This window comes from Hypomesus transpacificus, chromosome 25 (genome assembly GCF_021917145.1).
Source record: "Hypomesus transpacificus isolate Combined female chromosome 25, fHypTra1, whole genome shotgun sequence".
Taxonomy (NCBI): Eukaryota; Metazoa; Chordata; class Actinopteri; order Osmeriformes; family Osmeridae; genus Hypomesus; species Hypomesus transpacificus.
Genome location: NC_061084.1, coordinates 441,895 through 460,482, shown reverse-complemented (window position 1 = coordinate 460,482; position 18,588 = coordinate 441,895). Strand labels below are relative to the sequence as shown.

The window sequence follows — 18,588 nt, the reverse complement described above, 5'->3', positions numbered from 1 at the left end:
CATGTAAGTCACTCCTGGCGAGAGAGGAAGTGCTGGCACAGGAGGGATACACACACACATACACACACGTACACACACACACACACATACATACACACATGCACACACACACATACACACACACAGAGCTGGAAGGCTGCCGTGATGAAAGGAGAGTTGGCTGTGAGACTACCTGCTCATGTCCCTCTCTTATTTATTCTTCATCACCCGCTCCTCCGCTGCACCCGTCTCTATTTCTGTCCCCTGTCGATCGCCCCTGTTTGTGCACCCATCTCATGTTACGCAGATCAGTTGTCTTCGGCAAGGCAGATGGAGAGAGGGAGCTGGATGGAGAATGTAAGAGGGTGAGAAAGAGAGATGGAGAGATAGCGAAAGAGAGAGACAGAGATAAAGAGAGGGACTAATGGAAAAAGGTAGAGTGGGAGTGGAGAGAGTGTGGGTATGAGTGTGTGTGTGTGTGTGTGTGTGTGTGTGTGTGTGTGTGTGTGTGTGTGTGTGTGTGTGTGTGTGTGTGTGACACAACACCATAATGGCCAGCTGTTCCTGCAGTTCCCTACAGCATTGACACAGCAGAAAACACCTATGTACACTCACACAAAGCATGAAGGCAGGCTAACCTGGGCACTGTACCTGCAAATCTGGGCTTACAAATTTGAATCAAAATTTAAATAATTCAAAACTGCCAAAGCTGCACTGGCTAACATTTAAATGAGTGTTACTTTCACTGCCTTGATACAAACACACAGAGGAATACAGGACACATTTCTTTGTTTCTTTATTCAATTAGCTTCATCCAATCAATTAATTAATTTGCAAGGGCATTTTAAGCCACAGGAAAGGGAAATTAATCATTGTAATTATTGTGCAAGGGATAAAGCAATGCTTGTTAACATCACAAGCTAATCAAAAATATAAATATACATTTGAATCATTAGAATGCATAAATCACAGGTCTTTCTCAGGTTTTTCTCACCTGAGAATATTAATAACCTACAGGTAGTCTGTAGTTTAAACATTAGTTCAACATTACAGCAACATTTATAGGCTAGATTAGACATACCAACTGACTGCTTTAACATCTGATTTCATTCAAGTCTACAAGTCTTGACAGACTGTAAAATAAATGGCAACGACAGGGAAAGAGTCAACATTTCCTTTTGACTTGATACGATTGCCTGAATGCATGAAACTTCTGGCATGATCCCCCACACTGAGTGAAGTAGGCTCATGGAAAGCACTGACATTCCGCACATGTTGTGGTGTTGTGATGTGGCAGGAAACCATAACAACAGACACCTTACGACGAGGAAAAAGCTTTGATCGGGAACAGTACCGACTTTTATTCTTTGACCTCTCATGATTAGAAAATGGTTAGAAAGTATTTTCTCTACGCGCAATAAGGGCTTTGAAAACTCACGGATATAGGCCTATTACAGCCACATCAAGTCGGATGTTTACCGAAAAGGGAGCCGGAAAAGGAAAGGCTTTAGAAACAGCCACAACAGGCCGTGTAATTACACTACATCCAGTAGACTGCAACAGATTCAGTTAAACACTCCGACAAAGTACACACAACATAAAACGATTACGTGACAGGGCATATAACATATCCACATTGTCTCAATGTTTTTTTTCTCCACATTATTATATATTTGACAATGCTTTAATCTCTTTTATAGGAGACTGACCTAGTCCACTATGCAAACAAACCTGGAGTGTGAGACAGGCCCAACACTCTCAAGGACAAAGACACAAATCAAGTTCAGCAACCTTAGAATAGCTCTAGTCCATTCCAGAGAAACTCCTGTCAAAATGCTGCCATTCAATTTCAAGTCGAGTCAAGGTGGTGACAGTTTTGTCTAACTCTATTAGCTCTTTTATAAACACACCTGATCACAATCTTGCACAATTTTGCACATGATCAAGCTCACTTAAAGACAGATCTTAAAACTCTTAATGATTACAGTGGAAAATACTGTAAATATCTTCTTGCCATGAAAGAAAAATACCAACAAACACAACAGCAGTTTCTACAATTAAGTGCTTAGAGGAAACCCAAACATATTTGGGCAGATAAGAATATAATCTTGAGTAAAAAAAACTCACATTTAATATCAACAGAGTTTCAAGTAAGGTCTAAATAAACCACTTTAGTGGTTATTTTCCTATCAAAAATACAGAAAGGTATTGATTAATTCATGCAGATACGAGATGGTTTCATTAATCAATAGACCTGTGGGTTGGTTTTCGGTATCTCCACAGCAACACCTGAATGAAACCTTACATGTTGTGTCCAAATCTATCCAGGAAACCCCTGGCGTTATATCTCACCGTCTGCATTTTAACGACCTAAATCAGACAATCGGTAATGGCTTCGTATAAAAGGCCTCCGTACTCAACTATGGCTTCTGTTCAACACAGACATCCTACGAGGTGGGGTCCTAAACATGGGAGAGGGCCCATTCACTTTCCACTTGTCATCCTCATAAAGAAAGTACAGAGAGAGTACAGTGCTATTCATGCCTTACAATAATCTGTGGAGTTTAAATCGCAATAAAAACCTGAGGTTTAGGTTTAGAAAATCAAAGGTCAACTTGTTAACACATGTAGTATGTAATAATGCATGTCATAATTGTACGTCGAATAGCATGCTTTACAGTACATCATTGTACAGTACATTACGTTTGTAGGACAACTCAATCGCTGTGAAGACAGAAAAAAGTACAGTGCATTTGAAGGAGAGGGGCAGATTCTACAAAGTGCATTTATGTAAGACAGTTCTACGTCTGTGGTGTTGACTGGGCTTACTTAAGCTTCCCCACTTCCTGTTATAACCGTTCATGTGAAACAGAGAGGAAATGGGCATGTGTGTGTGTAGCATTTGTGTGCGTTTGACAGAGAAGAAGTGAGAGAGAGAGAGATAGAGATGAAGAGCAAGGCTGAACGACAGTACTGAGAAGGAGAGATCGGAGAGAGAAAAAAAGTGTGCAACAAAAGGCTGACATTTAACTACCATTGTTCACAGGTTGTTATGTAAGAATCAGGATACTCCAAGGGATGTCTGTGCTGCTCTGCTGTTCTCCAACCTAAAGGAACCCCTTAGGGAAGGTATTGTTCCTCTGTTCTAGAACGCACTGTCATTTCACAACCCTTAGAGGAAGGGAAACTTCCAAGAGAGTTCTGCAGTATACACCTAACAAAGCAGCTATCCTGCAGTAAACCTGACCGAGCACCTGACACGAAATTCTCTCTATTAACTTGCTTGAGCATTGGGGGGGCACAGCGAACGTGGTTACAATTGGGAGACAACAGCCCAACATCCACATAAAAGAAAAACACCTATGACGAAATGTCTTCTTTTAATCGTATTTGTGCGTTTCCATCATCTATGGCTCTACTAAGTGCAAAGTCATCACAAAAAAGAAAACATTCCATCCACAAACGTCAGAACGTATCGAAACTCAATGGCACTTCTTGTCGGCGCCCTCCTTCATGCGCTGCTCCTCCTCCAGCCGGTCCCTCTCCGGCCCGTAGATGCGGCTGGCCCCCCAGGAGAACCAGGCGATGATGGAGGCGATGGTGACCTGCAGCAGGACCATCACCCCGTAGGTGGACACGACGGTGGGGCCGGGCAGGCGCGGCGGCGGCACGGTGGGGCTCAGCACCAGGGACGGGTGGAGCAGGACGGCCCTCAGCTCGGCCTTGATCATGTGCAGCTCGTCCAGGATGGAGAGGAAGGTGCAGCAGTGGAACCACTGGTGGCTGTGGCCCCAGATGTCAAACAGTCCCGGCGACAGCCGCTCGGGGATCTTGCTCATGTTGAACAACGCCGACACCACCAGCCAGAGGCAGTGGCGGTAGAAGTACAGCGCCATGGAGGCCGACGAGGCGAAGGAGGAGGACGCCACGGGGTACGGCGAGGCGGCGAGGAGGCGGTAGAAGATGGGGGTGGAGGAGACCAGGAAGGGGAGGAGGAAGACCAGGGTGCGGATGACGTAGCGGTAGGTCCTCCAGTGCTGGCGGGTGTTGCAGCACGCCAGGACGCAGATGATGGCCACCACACACGAGCCCGGGATGTAGAGGACCTCAAAGAACACGGTGAACTCGGGTAGAGCGATCCACGCGGGCGCCGAGGACGAGGACGAAGACGACGTTAGAAGGCGGGCAGACGTTTCGTTGAGTCCTCCGACCCCCAAATCCAATATCCCTGCTCTGGGATGGATGTAGTAGTAGTACGCCAGCGATGACCCGACGGTGTAGGCACTGATAGTACCGTAATCCACGAAGAAGCACACTTCTCGAATCACCAGGGACATCGAGTTCAGCAGGTGGGCCATGCTGCTGGCCATGAGCAGACAGAACACCCCAATGAAGTAGTTCCATAGTGGGTAGAAGAAGGGGCTGTCCCCTGGGGGGGCCCCCTCCCAACCAAACGGTTCGGCAAAGTAAAAGGCAAACACAAACACGGGCAGGAAGTGAGTCCAGAAGTTCCCGGTCTCGTTGGTGGGCCGGAAGGCTGACTTGAGGCAGTCCCGGAGGCTGTAGTTGGGGAAGCGGTACCCGGAGAGGATGAAGGACTCTGTCACGCGGTGAGGCACATCTGTGTGCCTCAGGAGAGGCAAAGACTTACCAGAATGGCCACAGTTGAGGAACATGATGATTGGTCAAAAGGCAGGACGGTCTATATTGATGAGTTGGCTTCAGTAAATGTATTTATGCTATTACACTGTAGTTATCTGTTTATTGCTTGACTACATAATGTTCGGTGTAACAGGTGGTGACTATTGATTAGATAAGGAAAAGACTGCTCGTTACGCTTTTGTCCTGTTCTTATAACCTTAGAGCTCAACTGCAGTGCTAAGGGCTTCTTACTGTGCATGCTCCATAAACTGTCACCTGTAAAGCCCCACCAAAGGGGGGTATTTCCTGAGTTAGCTGAAGTTTAATGTCAAACTGTACAGAAATATGTGAATAGGTATACAGGATACCAGGAAATAGGGAAAGGTCGATCTCCTTTGTGCTAATTTTTCCATTCAGTTGCCCCCTTGGCCTTAGGCAGAACAGTACAAAAGGTCAATAGCACATCCAACAACAACTGGGTTAATATTTCATCCTGTTTTGCAGCCCTGTGGCATTTAACATAGATAAGGTTAACTATCTTACATTACATGCCTACAATAAAGCCCATTTTAAAATATTTGTCCGATAGGCAACGGACAAAACGGACATCTAAGAACTGAGACAAGGCTACTTCTCCGCGTCATCCAAGTTCATCTGTACTTCACACCTCAGTTGTTTCCTGTACTACGCAGCGGTCGGGTCCTCGAGAGAACATCCTAGCGAACCTTCTCTCCGTCAAAGTAGGTCATGTGGGCCACACATAAGCGTGGGGCTATCTGAGGAACTCCGCACAACTCAGACCACTGGTATTCATAATCCTTTACTCTTGAATGCACATGTCATATCAATTTACTAACCTCGACTTTCACAAGGCTGTAGACTGCTAAATGGATTCCGTTATAATATGTGTGTAGAGACGGATTAGAGGCAGGCTATGCTAGACCGTAGTCCAGTAAAACAGTCACGTTCGTTTTAAGCAGGTTGACCTAAATGAAAAGCATGAAAAGAGTCGGCAAATAGAGCGTTCATATTTGATCTTCTTGGTAAAAATTGTTGTAGCAAAAAGCATTCATCGAACGTTATTCTACCTATCCCACTAGTCCCGTGCCGCCGGCCGGCTTTTTCTGTTCCACGAGCCGGTTGGTTACTCTGAAAGCAGTGAGATATGTGCGGGTCTATACAACAGACCACAATAATCAGTCAGCACACACTACTCGTTTCTAAGTATTTTTAACTGTCTGCTTCTCTATTTTCTGTTCCTCTTCGTCCTTGACAGGCGCACAAAATACGATCAGAGCAAGATAGCTGCATTGGAATGACGTGTACAGTAGCCTGTTAGTATCCCATGTCATTCAACATTGTTCTGTAGAAATACTTGTCCCGTTACACTTCAGTCTCAAACACCGCCGTTATCTGTTTAAAATGCGCAGTACATCGGCATTAGGTAATCCCGGTGCCGTTTGTGTGTAGCCCCTCTCTGCACTGTTCTCTCGCCGTTGTGTGTGGCTGCCAGCCAAACGCACACTTGCTCACTGACACGAAAGCTGAACAGCAGCACTTTTTTTTTTAAAGCTCTGACGTCAGCGCCTTTGGGTCCTCAGGACCTATAATCAATTTAATAATAAACGTATTACAAAAGCTCCAACAGACCATTTGTGTTTATGAATAATTGCCAAACAGTTTTTCCAAAGTAACTTCGTGGCAAGTATTGGGGAGTAAGCCAGACAGCTTCCATCTACTTTAATGATTTAGAAAGGACACATGAATATGCTTTGGTTGTGAAATCTTTCTCTTAAAATAAATGGTCATACATTTCGCTGTTAGTGTAAATAAAATGGAATGACACTTAACAAGTCATGTCCAGTCATGTGATTCCAGAGAGACTCTTGAGAGAAATTGCCCTCGGGGTTTAGATGAATGTCTGGGCAAAGACAGTCATAAATATTGCAACAATCTAATAAAGAACCACCGTGTATGATCGTGTATATAAACAAGCCAAGACTGCTATTGGAATTTATAACTGAGTCACTTTTTAATAAAAATGATACAATCTTTCAGAAAAGACTCTGAAGTTTGTGTGCGTGCGTGCGTGCGCGCGTCTCATTTGCGCTTACGAGGCAGGTAGCGAGCCGCGTGCTTCCTCTCCTTGCGCGTCATCTTTGGAGGATTCTCCAGCGGCCGATTGGTTGGCTCATCCTGTGGGTATGGGTCTTCAGAATTTGCTGCCATGGGCCGTTGTAAGAAGCTAGCCACGGGCTTATACACAAGATGAAAGATAAATGCATTGGAATACCTGAAAGAGAGGAAAGGAGAGGGGAACAGAGAGATGGAGCGAGAGTGAGATAAGACACTCATTTTACCCGCAACTGTGACCGAACTTTTACCATTAACTAGAGAGTAAAGCTGTTCACCAAGGGAGCATGTTGTCTCCTCCAGTGATGCGCAGAGGGCAGTGGAAGGGGTTGATGTGAGGTGTTGAGACAGCGCCCCCAGTGGCCTGGCTCATCACCTGCAGGCTGCACTCACAGCTCAGCTCGCTGACCTCGCAGAAGTAGGCTGGCACCCGCAGAGACTGAAAACACAGTGGAGAGCTGGTTGGGATGGTTCCTGTTGGATTGCTCTGTGTGTGTGTGTGTGTTTCCCCTGTGTGTGTGTGTGTGTGTGTGTGTGTGTGTGTGTGTGCTACCTGTAGCCTTGGGAGAGTGCTGAGCCAAGACTCATGAAGTGGGATCATAGGTCTGAAGCCTGGGGAATAGACACACACGTGCACACACACACACACACACACACTATGTGAGTCAGTGTCCTCTAGTCACTTCATACACTTGTCCTTGCCTTTGTCCATCTCCTCTCTTCAGTCGTCTTGAGAAACGCTTAACTGCTTTCCGGGAGATCATACAGTCCCCATGGAACAACAACGACCTCCAGTTCAGGGAGGGGAACCGCAGCTTCCTTCCCTCTATTCAACAGCCGACAATGACCGCAACAAAGTCGGAGATCAGTAACGCCACGTACACGTGTACTTTCCACAAAACACATCTGAAGGCACCGACCGTCACGTACACAAGCCTGGCGAACACACGTGAAAATCCTCTTCGTAACATTCCATAGGAATATCCACACACGCTTTGCTTCTAATATTGTCCTCACCTATCACCAGGTCTGGTTTAGGTCCTTGCAGCATGTGATAGGCCCGGCGGTAACCTTTAACCCGGAGGCTTCGCCTGTCAACCTTTTCGTCTGGGGTCAAGCTGGGGTTCACGAATGTCACCGTGCCATTCTGGATCAATCACAACACAGTGTGAGAAGTCAAACATGAACTTCCGTGTGGTATGTAACTTTCTATTGGCTGCTTCAGTTCATGGGAACCAGTTTATTTAGCTTCTATTGATGCTATTACCAACAGTAGGTAAACACATCATTGTGTGTGTGTGTGTGTGTGTGTGTGAGAGAGCAAGAGAGAGAGAGAGAGAGGGAGAGAGAGAGAGAGAGAGAGAGAGAGAGAGAGAGAGAGCGAGAGAGAGAGAGAGAGAGAGAGAGAGAGAGAGAGAGAGAGAGAGGAAGGGGGGTTGCTCACCTTCTTTTGCAGAAAGAGCTGCACCTCATCACTCTCAGCAGGAAGGCCTTCCCCAATGAACACGAGTTCAAAGGTCATGTGTGGCAGGAGCATGGAGAGTTCCTATTGGAAAAGACAGTTTAGGGGAAGAGAGATTAAGGGGTATGATTGGCTAATTGCGTTCCAAGGGGTTGGATTTGTCATCTTGGTGTTTACTGCCCAGGTTGATGCTCGGGCAAGATAGATGACCACACAGGAAGATCAAAGTTGAAAAGGCACACACACACACACATTCAATGAAAGAAAAAGTAGAAACAGTTATTCAGCGAATGGAAGCCAAACCACACCCACACATGCATACAACCACACATAGACTCATTTAGGGAGAAGTGCTCTAATGGCCTGAGCAGAGCCATGACAGCCTTGGAGTCTCACCCAGAACACCACAAGAGAGTGAAACTCCCTGTAGGACTCGATGATATGAATCTTCAGAGACTGCTTCTTCAGAATGTTCAGCTCCGGAACTGGGGAGAGAGGGCGATGGTGCACAGTTATGGAATGTGTCCTCAAATAATGTCTCACAATATTTCTAGCCGTTGAAATACTGAGGTAGAAAAATTCAGATATTGGCATTTCTCTTAAATGTCCACAACACACACACACACACAGAGACGTACAGACCCACACACTCACAATGTTTGGGCACCAGTGAGGTGATGATGTAGTAGATGGAGAGAGGGGAACTTAGCAGAGGAGCAACGAGAGACGACAGGCCTAGTCCTCTCCAATCACAGTACTGACGCCATGACACTGAGTACAAACAGAAAGAAAGGCAGACTATAGGCAAATATTCGTGTTTTAAAGTTAAAGACCCCATTATTGATCCCGTATAATAACTGGTCTGTGCCTTACCCAGAGGTTTGGTGAGACTGGGGGCACGTGGGGCTGGGTTACAAAGCAAGATCTCTCCTTCCCTAATCAACGGTCCATAGGGTTCCCTGTGACCTGCTCGGCCCACATAACATCGACACATCAAAACACACGAGTACGACAACACACTGTAATTGTTTGGGGACTGTTGGCCACTGGGGCGTACCAACCTGCGAGCCACTGGGGGTATGGGTCTTTGGACTGTTCCATTCTGTGGTGGAGCTCGTAGCGGGGGGAGCGCACCAGCAGACTCCAGTGGACCCAGTAACCACAGTCCAGCTTGTTCTTAAACAGGAAGTGCTCCAGGTCAAAGTCATGAGCCGCCACCTCTGTGGAACCAAGGGAGGGTGCCAAGATAAGGGAAACAAGGGAGACAAAAGGGGGAGATGCAAATTTAAACCAATTAGACTTTGACAAGCAAGAGCCATATAGTCTGGCACAGCCCGCCGTACCTTCGGCATAAGTGAATGGGCTGTCTGTCAACAGGGGCCCATTGGCCATAAATGTGGCCAGCTTGCCACACCAGTGCTCGTGACTTGTATCGTCTGGGCAACGGGTCCGGTCTGAGTGGGCACATTGGTCGGAGCAGTACAGGACTGCCCTGCACTGAGAGCTGTTGGATATGGGAGGGCGGGGCACAGAAAACAAGACAGAAAGGGTGGGAAAACCGAGAGAGCGGATCGGAAAGAGAGCGAGAATGTGTAAAAGACAAAAGAGGAAGCAGTTGGACAGAAAAAAGAGAGACGGTGGGAAATGTGAAAGTAATTTGTCCACCCAGAACAGCCAAGTGAAAACAAGCCAAGACCGAAGGGGCAGACAAATGATGGTGGAAAAGTAAGAAATAATTCAAGACATTGTTGGGAAATGCACAAGAGATGGTTAGTGAGCACTGGGTCATAAAGCAAGACACATTGACCTACTTCCTTCATTGAAACACCTCAAGAGAAAAGTGCTTACAAGCATTTTGCAATGAAAAGTGACCTTGAGTTTTAAACCCAGCCTCCCGCTGAGGGTTCATCGGAACTCTGCAGCCATCTGTTTCAACAGACTCTGCTAATCTAAAGCCTCTTTAGCATGCTAGCACCTATGGGGTGGCCGTGTAATGGGCCTGAGTAGCAGGTCTGTGCTAGTCAGGCACAGTTGGTGGGAGAGCCATGGTCAGCAAAGCTGGACTGAGATCCCCAAGAGGGCCAACGGATCCAATATTCTGAACCTGAAGGATTGGACTGGAAGGTGTGTCAAGTTGCTGACGGCTGGGTTTTAACTTGAGCACAATCGTTCCCTCTTTTGCTCCCTACTCTCTCTCCCTCTCTCGCTACCCCCCCCCTCCCCCTCTCCACTCTCCCTCACTCTCAGAATCCTGCAATCCTTTCTTCTTTTTCTCCTCTCCTCCACTTTGCCTCACCATGGTTTCAGCTGACTGGGGAATGAGTGTTTCTTACACACGTGACAGTAGAGTGTAGGGGGCCAGCGCATGCTAAAGCTCACGGCCTCCGCGGCCTGCACCCCCTCCTCCTCCACCTGCGCCGGGTCCCAGCCCCCCAGGGCGTGGGGCCACAGCGCCACCTTCAGGATGGACAGGGCCTTGCTACTGCGGCTGAGCAACCTGGGAAAAGAGAGACCAAACAAAGCTGTGAGGAGACGCGTGAAGGGAGACCAACACGAGGAGGGAAGAAGGGCCAACCCGTACATCTCTCTCTTTACCTTCACACACACACACACACACTTCTTCTAAGTACCTGTGCAGCTTCCGGTCGTTGACTCTCAGAGTGAGGGGCCTCCGGGGCAGGCCCCCGCTCATGGGGGCTTCCATGCAGCGTCGCAGCAGCCCCACCATCCTCTGGAGGGTCCCCACCATCCCCTCCCCGTCTCCCCCCGCCACCTCGCCCCCGCCCAGGGAGCTGGCCCAGCCGCAGGGCAGGACGTCGAAGCCCAGGGGCAAGCCAGAGGCGTCGGTCACCATCAGAATACTCTCCCCGCTGCTGCTCACTAAGGGGGGAGAAAGGGATAGAGGGGAGAGGGGAGAAAGGTAGTGTTAAAAGTGGATTTATGGCCTTTAGGATTGTGTTTTAGAGCAAACCAAGTTGAATGTTATTCCTTATCCCTAAATGTGTTGGGACCAATTTTGCAATTAAAAGCATACTTACACCTATTCAGTTCGGACGGGTCGACATTAGCTTGCTCAAGCCGAGGTCTGGCGGCAGGAGGAGGTGTCGTGCAGTCTAACAGGTGCAGTATCCAGTACGGTGAGCGGTCCACGGGGTAGCGGGGAAAGCCGTAACCCCAAAATTCACCGTCCGTGTGTTTATCCCGGTTGCGTCCGTTACGTGTGGTTTGGAAGCAGCGGTACCATTGCGCCATGGCCTCCGAGAACTCAATCAAGGGGTCACGGTACCCGGACACTAACTCCATCTGAGATTGTAAATGTGAAAATAAGTTTTGTTTGTTTGTAAGACGGTATGTAACCAACATTTTTGACATTTCAGCGCCCTGACAATTTGCGTGTTTGTTGTAGGCCGTGTTTCAATCAACGTATTTTAATGCGCATATAGAGGCTCTAGCCTATATGCTCTATATATTTACAGAGGCCCATTGCACCGAACATTTTGAGGGAAACAAAACAATATGAAAGAAATTGCAACAACAAAAAAAATGTGCTATGGAAACACGACTACAGCTGCATAGTAGGCCTACAGCTATATTGTGCCGTACAAGGTTTAGCCTACCTTGGAATTTAAATATTATGAACACCTTCAGAAAAAGGTCGAGACTATCTCAGGTTAGAAAACGCAAGACTAGAGGTCGATTAAAAAGGTCTACTACCACTATCTGATTACTACCAACACACCTAATCTAAAATTTGAATGTAATTAAGAAGAATGTTATTTTCTGAAAGTAGATGCGACTATGGAGCAAAAGGCCTATTCCATTTGAAGATTCCAGTTGAAAGAACGTTCGTACCTTTATCTGCATGCTGCAGCGTAATGGTCTATGGTGACTAGAAAAGGATTACTGTTCTTAGTAGCTCTTTTCTCTTCTTTAATCTAGCGATTTGAGTTGATGAACTGAACCAGTGATCAGAGGAAAGGCACATTGACACATTTGTTAAGGATCTTTATCCTTTATCTTTTAACTTGGATGCTGCTGTTTAAAAACCCCCCACGTATTTCGTGAAATTCATGAATGTTACAAAATAAAACATCCACTCTGGTTGAATCTGCAGAAAAGTTTATAGTAAAAGAACAAATAATTTGTGGTGTATCTGGTCATTCAATATAGCATTGAAACATATAGGTTACTCCATAAACTGTGGTGATAAAGATACATTTTTTAACCACCTAACCAGTATCTCTTATGATGTTCTATCTCATAGGTGTTCTATGATTCCAGTGGCTTTTTATCGGAAGCTTTCTGGATGAGACCCAGAGCATCGACCAGGAAGTTGCGGTGGATTGGGTTCAACAGGGTCATGAGGTTCTGCACTGCGTCCTGCAACATCTTCATTCCAACGGCGGCGCTGGGGCCCTTGCTCTTCATCAGGCACAGCTGTCTCTGCAGGACGGCCTTCTCCTCGCTGGCCTCCCGCTCCGCCAGCTGGATTGGGTGCTGAGGCCGGCTGAAGAGAGGGGTTTCTGCGACGTCGTGGCAGGTGAGCAGGTAGAGGAGGTCCTGGGACGAGCAGATGGAACGGGTGGTGCGGGGCACCTGAGGAAAGGAAGGGAGGGGGGGAAGGGTAGAAGAAGAAAGGATAAAGATAGGGGAAAGAGGGAGGGAGAGAGTTGACGACAAGGAGGTTTGAAGGAGGGGAGAGAGCATTAAAGAGATTAACCAGATGAGGGAGAGATTTTTAAAGGGGAAAGAGGAAAAAGGAAGTGGGGGGAAAAGGATTGAGAGAGAAATGGATGGGGAGGGAAGCAGAGAGAGAGAGAGAACAGAGCACAGGGGGGGGGGGGGGGGGGGAGTTACAAGCTAAGTAACATCTCACGTCACAACAGCTCAAGTGTTTGGAACTAAAACAATGTGTTTTTCATCCCGGACAAAAAGAAGGCCAACTCACCATGACGCTCAGCTTGACGAACACGGCGCTGCCCTTGCAGCACCCGGGCAGACGGCCTCCCGCTCCACACCCACACCCTTGCACCTCCTTGGAGCCTGACTCCGCCTGCAGCAGGACCAGGGAGTGGTTCAGACCACACCACACATCCACTGGAATCAGAGACAGCACCACCTGGGTAGGAGGAGAGGTGGTGGGATAGATGCCTAACTTTAGGATGTGACGACAGAGCTGCAGTCACAGTGAAGCAGTCATTCAGTACAGAACTCAATTATATCAAAATCAAATGTTGTCAGTCATTATTGGAACCAGTGAACAGGAAGAGTAAATGATGACCCGAACACACACACACACCTGGGTGGGTTGTCCACGGTCGATCTTGTCTCCGGTGCCAAGCTGACCGTAGCGGTTGCTCCCTTGCATGAACATGCGCCCACAGTCATCCAGCAGACAGAGGTGGCTCAGTCCCAGAGAGCACTTCACCACCTGGCAGCACCACAGGTCAAAGGTCGAGGAGCAGAAGGAGAGGAGGAGGAGGAGGGTGAATACAACAGGTTCGTTATCAGGCTTCTGTTGCTTGATAATGACCCATTTATCTGAATCAGGTGTGTTGGAGCAGGGAAATATCTAAAACATGCAGGGCAGGGGGGCCCAAGAACCAGGGTTGAGAACCTGCGAGTAAGCTGTAGAAATCAACTATTTGGCTTTTAAGATTGAATTCAACTTAAAGTTGTTTGTGTGTGTGTGTGTGTGCTTGTGCCTATTACCAGTACCTTAAAGGGCAGACGGAGGGGCAGAGGAACATGGATGTCACAGGGATCGTAGCCCAGCTGGGTTCCAAACAGGGTGTGGTACACACCTGGAGAGTGCACCTCCATGAAGACTGAACCTTCCACTGACAAAGAAGAGAAAGTAGGTCAGCAAATGCAGTCTTGGAGCTAATGCACTTTTGCACTTGTACTTTTGAGGTTCATGTTGTTTCATAGTAACTTGTTTAACTACATGCTCTTATGTTTCTTCTCATTGGCACTTATTTGCTTTTCACAATGTATTCTTCATTTTTTGTCTACCCACAATGTTTTTTGGGGCTTTCTCGTTTATGATCATTGACCTATTCACTTTTGTAAAGCTCTCTCTTGGAAGTCGCTTTGGATAAAGCGTCTGCTAAATGAATACATGTAAATGTAATGTAAACATAATGATTGAACTGTTTTGTATTGAGTTGCATTGTTTTGTATTGTATCATATCTTCATGTGCTACAGTATGCTGTTCTATTTCCATGTATGTTTTCAATGCAGTTCTGTACCGGTCAGGTAGAGGGCGCTCCTGCAGCTGGTGTGGATCTGAGTGATGGGCAGCTGGGGCAGAGAGGTGCTGACCTTCCTCAGGGCCAGCTGCACCGTGTAGGAGGGTGGTGTGGTGAGCTGGGTCTCGTTCACCGAGAGAGCGTACACCTTCCCTGTGGCTGAGACGGGGAGGGAGGGAGAGGGGGAGACGATATTTAACAACGGTGGGAGCTAAATGACAGAACGTATATTGAGAGAGAGACAGAGAGAGGAGAAGAGCAAGAGCGAGTGAGCAGTTGAAAATGTGTGCTTATCATCACGCAATGTGGAAATAACCATACGTCTGAGCTTATATATATAATTAATATAGCAACTTTTTATATCGGCCAATCAGAGAGACTTCCTGTTCTGGTACTGACCAGTGAGCAGCAGCAGAGTCCTGTGGGCCTCGGAGCCCATGACGCGGATCTGGGTGAAGCTGAGGGAGGGGTGAAAGGTCATGCGAAACACCTTGGTCCTGATGTCCTGCTGGTAGACCTCCACACAATCGCAGCGCGTGGGCGGGCCCTCGGAGCCCAGGGGGGCGGGGCTGGAGCGGGTCACCAGGACGTAGATGTACTTGCGGCAGGAGACGTCACTACGGGGGTCCACGGAAAACTGAGGGGTGAGAGGGTGCGAAATGACAGGAGAGATAGCCAGGTTAGACAGGGTGAACAGATGTCAGGGTATTTTGGGGGTATCTTGGGGGTTTCAAACGTAAAAAAGATCATATACTACTACAAAGTACAACTTCACGACCCCCCACCTCCAATCCAACTCCAGCCCGCCCCCTCCCCCCCCACAGCTACCCCTCCCCCACCAAACCCAGCGCCCCCCATCTCACGTCTTTGGCGCCCTGGCAGAGCACGTGGCTGGAGCTGTGGTGTTCCAGGCGCCCGGTGGGGAAGCCCTGTGGCCTGAGGGCCGGGTCTGCGTTGCTCAGCAGGAAGATGGTGCCCTGCTGGTCCCACAGCAGCTGGTGGTCCTTGGTGGGCAGCGCCCGCCGGTAGCCCAGGGCCTGGGGTGGGGCGCTGGCCCGCATCACGCTGCCCGGGAAGTACGGGGGACTCCCCCTGGAGCCACCGGGAGACAGACGCTGCATCAGCAGGCTCTGGGTGTCTGTGAGGTGAGGGAACGCCGGGGGGGGGGGGGGATGGGGGGGGGAGATTCGTTCAGTTAATGAGTGGAAATGAGGGTGTGTGTGGGAATGGAATATGTGTTGTTGTCAAAGTTGTTTTCTTGACTACTGGAAACTCAGCGTGAATGCTTTTGTTGAGGTTAATTGTTTGGTCACTTTTTTGGAGTACTTTTGTTCTTGGTCAACATAGTTTATCAAAACAGCGACACTTTATCCCCAGTTGGTCTCTCTCACGTTTCATGATGGTCACCCTTCGCCAGTCAGGGGGCGTGTCCTTTAAGGGGTATGGCCTGGCTACTTGGGAATAGTATATTTGTTTCCAGAGGGCGGGGCATAGGCTCAGATCATGGAATGCCCGGCAGGTGGCACCGAAGGAAATGACATCAGTAACGGACACTTGCTTCAGTACTTCCTCCAGCTGTGGAACACCCAGAAACAAGCAGATGTCACAACACACGTGACATGATCATACATTTTGAGTTATAATGGTTTCTAGGGAAACGGGGGTCTAAAGAGTGTCATGTCCAGATTTCATGTAGTTCAGATACACAAAATGTACAGTAACATATTCATATATGTCTCAAATTTCTACCCTTACTGGAATTCAATTTTGTTTAAGAACCTTTCATCTTGACCTCACAGCTGAGTTACAAAATCAGTTTCACATTTGGATTTTGGCCAAAGGCCCATTAGTTACAAACAAGAATGTCAATGTCAGAGTTAATAATGTGTAACTATTTTAGATGAATAGTCCTTTCAGACCCATGTCTATGGAGGACTGTGTGTCCAGCACGTGGAAAATAGGAAACTGGAAAATCTCACTAGTTCAGGTGGCAAGGACTGGATAGATGCCATATGTTGTGCTTCCTCAAGAGTTGAAGAGATAGTCTTTCGTTTCTTTCGCTAGATTTAGTTGGACAAATCAAACAGATTAATGAACAATTACATTTTCAATTGACATGATTTTCTCAAATGTTGGACTTTTCTACGTTTTGTCTCCCTACCTTTGGTGATGTTCCGGTCTGTCTCTCGTAGAAGCGTGACCGGAGCCTAATCTCCAGCGTTTTTGAAGCTTCCGACATTGTTTTGGAGAAACCTTTGGAAATATTATTCCCCAGTTCAACATAAATGGCACACTTCTTGCTTGTTGTGTCCAACGGTCTGATTGTACATTTTTCTGGAGATCTACTTTGTTGTTCAGTGTTGTAGAATTCTGCATGACAACAGTTCTTTTAGAACTATGTCTTGCTGTGATGTCATAATGACATTTTAAAATCTGCTTATGGTTTTGACAGTCATTATACCAAAGTCATGATGTTGCAAAACTGTTAATGGAGATTTAGAATAAGCGTGTGTATTGAAGTGAGGGATTCTTCAGTGTGGTAACCAGATAGTGAGTGAGGCCTCCTTCCAATGCAGTGTTAATGTGCCACAGGCTCAAACCAATGTGGCTCGTGTGTGTGTGTGTAAGTGTGTGTGTGTATGTGTGAGCACAGCTGGTGGAGAGCTGGTCACGTCCAATGGCATACCACTCGTTCCCAGCCATTCTCCTCTTTCAGCAGGCAGTCATTCACTCTCTCCCTCTCTCCCCTCACTTTCAGCCTCCTTCTGTCCCTCGGGAGATTTCCTATGCTTGTGCACTTTTTATTTTTTTTACTATTTATGACACTCTTTTAATCTCGGGGTCCTTTTCTTCTCCTCCTCTCCCCTTTTTCTCGGTCCATCTGTCACTCGTCTTCCCCTGTTCAGTCTCTCTCTACGCCTAAGTTGCCCTTTTTGTCTCTCCATCAATCACTCACTCACTCACTTATTCACCCTTTATCTCCCTCCTACCACCCTGTCATTTGCTTACACTTTCTCTTTTAAATGATAACTCTTGAATAACAGTAAAATGACTCAAATGATTACCCTGAAGCTACAAGGTTCAACATTTTATTTGAAAACCAACACTGTCCAACACTCTTGCTTGTTGATGTTAAGTCAAACCACATGTGTAGCGTCTTCTGAAGGCCTCACACAAATGCACACATAACATGGACAAACGCACATACAATCATTACAGTACCAGTCTTGCTGTTACATCCTGTGAAAAGTGACATTTCCAGGAAAGACCCCTGGTCCAAAACAAAGAAGGTGGCGTAGTAAGCACATTGTGCTCACTAATGAACATGAATATTCACAGGCCTCATTGACCCAAATGCATTAGTGATGATGTAATGGTTTCCCGACTGTGACCAATCAAAGGATGGGATGTCCAAGTTGTGGTGTTGCTGCCAGCCATTCAAACCAGCAGTGGACTATCCACTCTCCATGACTGTCTAAAGTTTGGTTCAGTTTGGTTCGTGAAGGCAAATGTCCTGGTCTTTTTCTGTTTAATCGAGCCCCTTCAATCCCAATTTCTCTTAAACTTTCCCACTCTCTTTTTCTCAGTCCCACCATCTTTTTATCCAGGGGTGGTGGAGGTTACAAATATGACATCACTCGTTCTCACGCTCTGTCTCTATCTAACCCCTCTCTTCCTCTGTGCTCTCCCTCCTCTAACCCTCCCATCCTCATGTTGTTCCCAGGGGCATTGTGAGCCTGTTGTTGATTTCCTGACCCAATTTCCCCCCCATGTGAATAAAGTGGTACGTCCCAGGGACAAATCCAACACATATTTGGAACAAGCGTTATTGGTGCTGTTCTTATTTGGACGTTTATTGTAACTAACCCTTTAAATCCCTAGAATTTCATAGAAAGATTGAAAAATGAAGGTCATTTATATATTTTCGTGTTCTGATGGCAGTGTTTACCTCACCAGTCGTCTTTAAACCATGTGTTTCATTAAATGTGTACAGCTTTATCATAACAGTGTGTATATAAATCACAAGTAAAATGGAGAGGAAAACATGCTGCGGCCAAGCAGGGGGTCTAAATGTTCTGTGATAATCTCTTTAACGTCCAGTTGATGTGGGGGTTAACTAG

General features: G+C 47.1%; 3 protein-coding genes across 3 annotated transcripts; all 3 read right to left on the bottom strand.

The window, feature by feature from the left end:
- Window positions 1-780: 780 nt before the first annotated feature.
- Window positions 781-6,183, bottom strand: paqr9 (progestin and adipoQ receptor family member 9). Its single transcript, XM_047049211.1, has one exon. The coding sequence runs from the start codon at window positions 4,653-4,655 to the stop codon at window positions 3,462-3,464; it is 1,194 nt and encodes a 397-aa protein (XP_046905167.1). The 5' UTR covers window positions 4,656-6,183; the 3' UTR covers window positions 781-3,461.
- Window positions 6,184-6,489: 306 nt separating this feature from the next.
- Window positions 6,490-11,518, bottom strand: LOC124486907 (zinc finger MYND domain-containing protein 15-like). The gene is made up of 13 exons (XM_047048786.1): window positions 11,254-11,518; window positions 10,846-11,095; window positions 10,512-10,712; window positions 9,559-9,719; window positions 9,226-9,435; window positions 9,089-9,181; window positions 8,870-8,986; window positions 8,612-8,700; window positions 8,198-8,299; window positions 7,771-7,900; window positions 7,307-7,365; window positions 7,032-7,192; window positions 6,490-6,913 (listed from the first exon to the last, which is right to left on the bottom strand). Exons 1-13 carry the CDS (start codon window positions 11,516-11,518, stop codon window positions 6,721-6,723), a joined length of 2,031 nt encoding a protein of 676 aa, XP_046904742.1. The 3' UTR covers window positions 6,490-6,720.
- Window positions 11,519-12,484: 966 nt separating this feature from the next.
- Window positions 12,485-15,606, bottom strand: LOC124486906 (F-box only protein 24-like). Its single transcript, XM_047048785.1, has 7 exons — window positions 15,331-15,606; window positions 14,867-15,104; window positions 14,468-14,626; window positions 13,934-14,055; window positions 13,497-13,646; window positions 13,164-13,334; window positions 12,485-12,811 (listed from the first exon to the last, which is right to left on the bottom strand). The coding sequence occupies exons 1-7, from the start codon at window positions 15,586-15,588 to the stop codon at window positions 12,485-12,487; spliced, it is 1,425 nt and encodes a 474-aa protein (XP_046904741.1). The 5' UTR covers window positions 15,589-15,606.
- Between the last annotated feature and the right edge of the window lie 2,982 nt (window positions 15,607-18,588).

What these genes read in the sequence shown, in the direction of transcription:
- paqr9 (XM_047049211.1), bottom strand. Translation starts at nt 4,655, where the DNA reads ATGTTCCTCAACTGTGGCCATTCTGGTAAGTCTTTGCCTCTCCTGAGG.
- LOC124486907 (XM_047048786.1), bottom strand. Translation starts at nt 11,518, where the DNA reads ATGGAGTTAGTGTCCGGGTACCGTGACCCCTTGATTGAGTTCTCGGAG. An exon ending in TAAACCAGACCTGGTGATAG is followed by an intron (nt 7,366 to 7,770) that starts GTGAGGACAATA and finishes TCTATTCCCCAG; the next exon opens with GCTTCAGACCTATGATCCCA. An exon ending in GGAGACAACATGCTCCCTTG is followed by an intron (nt 6,914 to 7,031) that starts GTGAACAGCTTT and finishes CCTCTCTTTCAG; the next exon opens with GTATTCCAATGCATTTATCT.
- LOC124486906 (XM_047048785.1), bottom strand. Translation starts at nt 15,588, where the DNA reads ATGCAGCGTCTGTCTCCCGGTGGCTCCAGGGGGAGTCCCCCGTACTTC. An exon ending in GACTCTGCTGCTGCTCACTG is followed by an intron (nt 14,627 to 14,866) that starts GTCAGTACCAGA and finishes TCCCCGTCTCAG; the next exon opens with CCACAGGGAAGGTGTACGCT. An exon ending in GAGCGCCCTCTACCTGACCG is followed by an intron (nt 14,056 to 14,467) that starts GTACAGAACTGC and finishes CTTCTTTGTCAG; the next exon opens with TGGAAGGTTCAGTCTTCATG.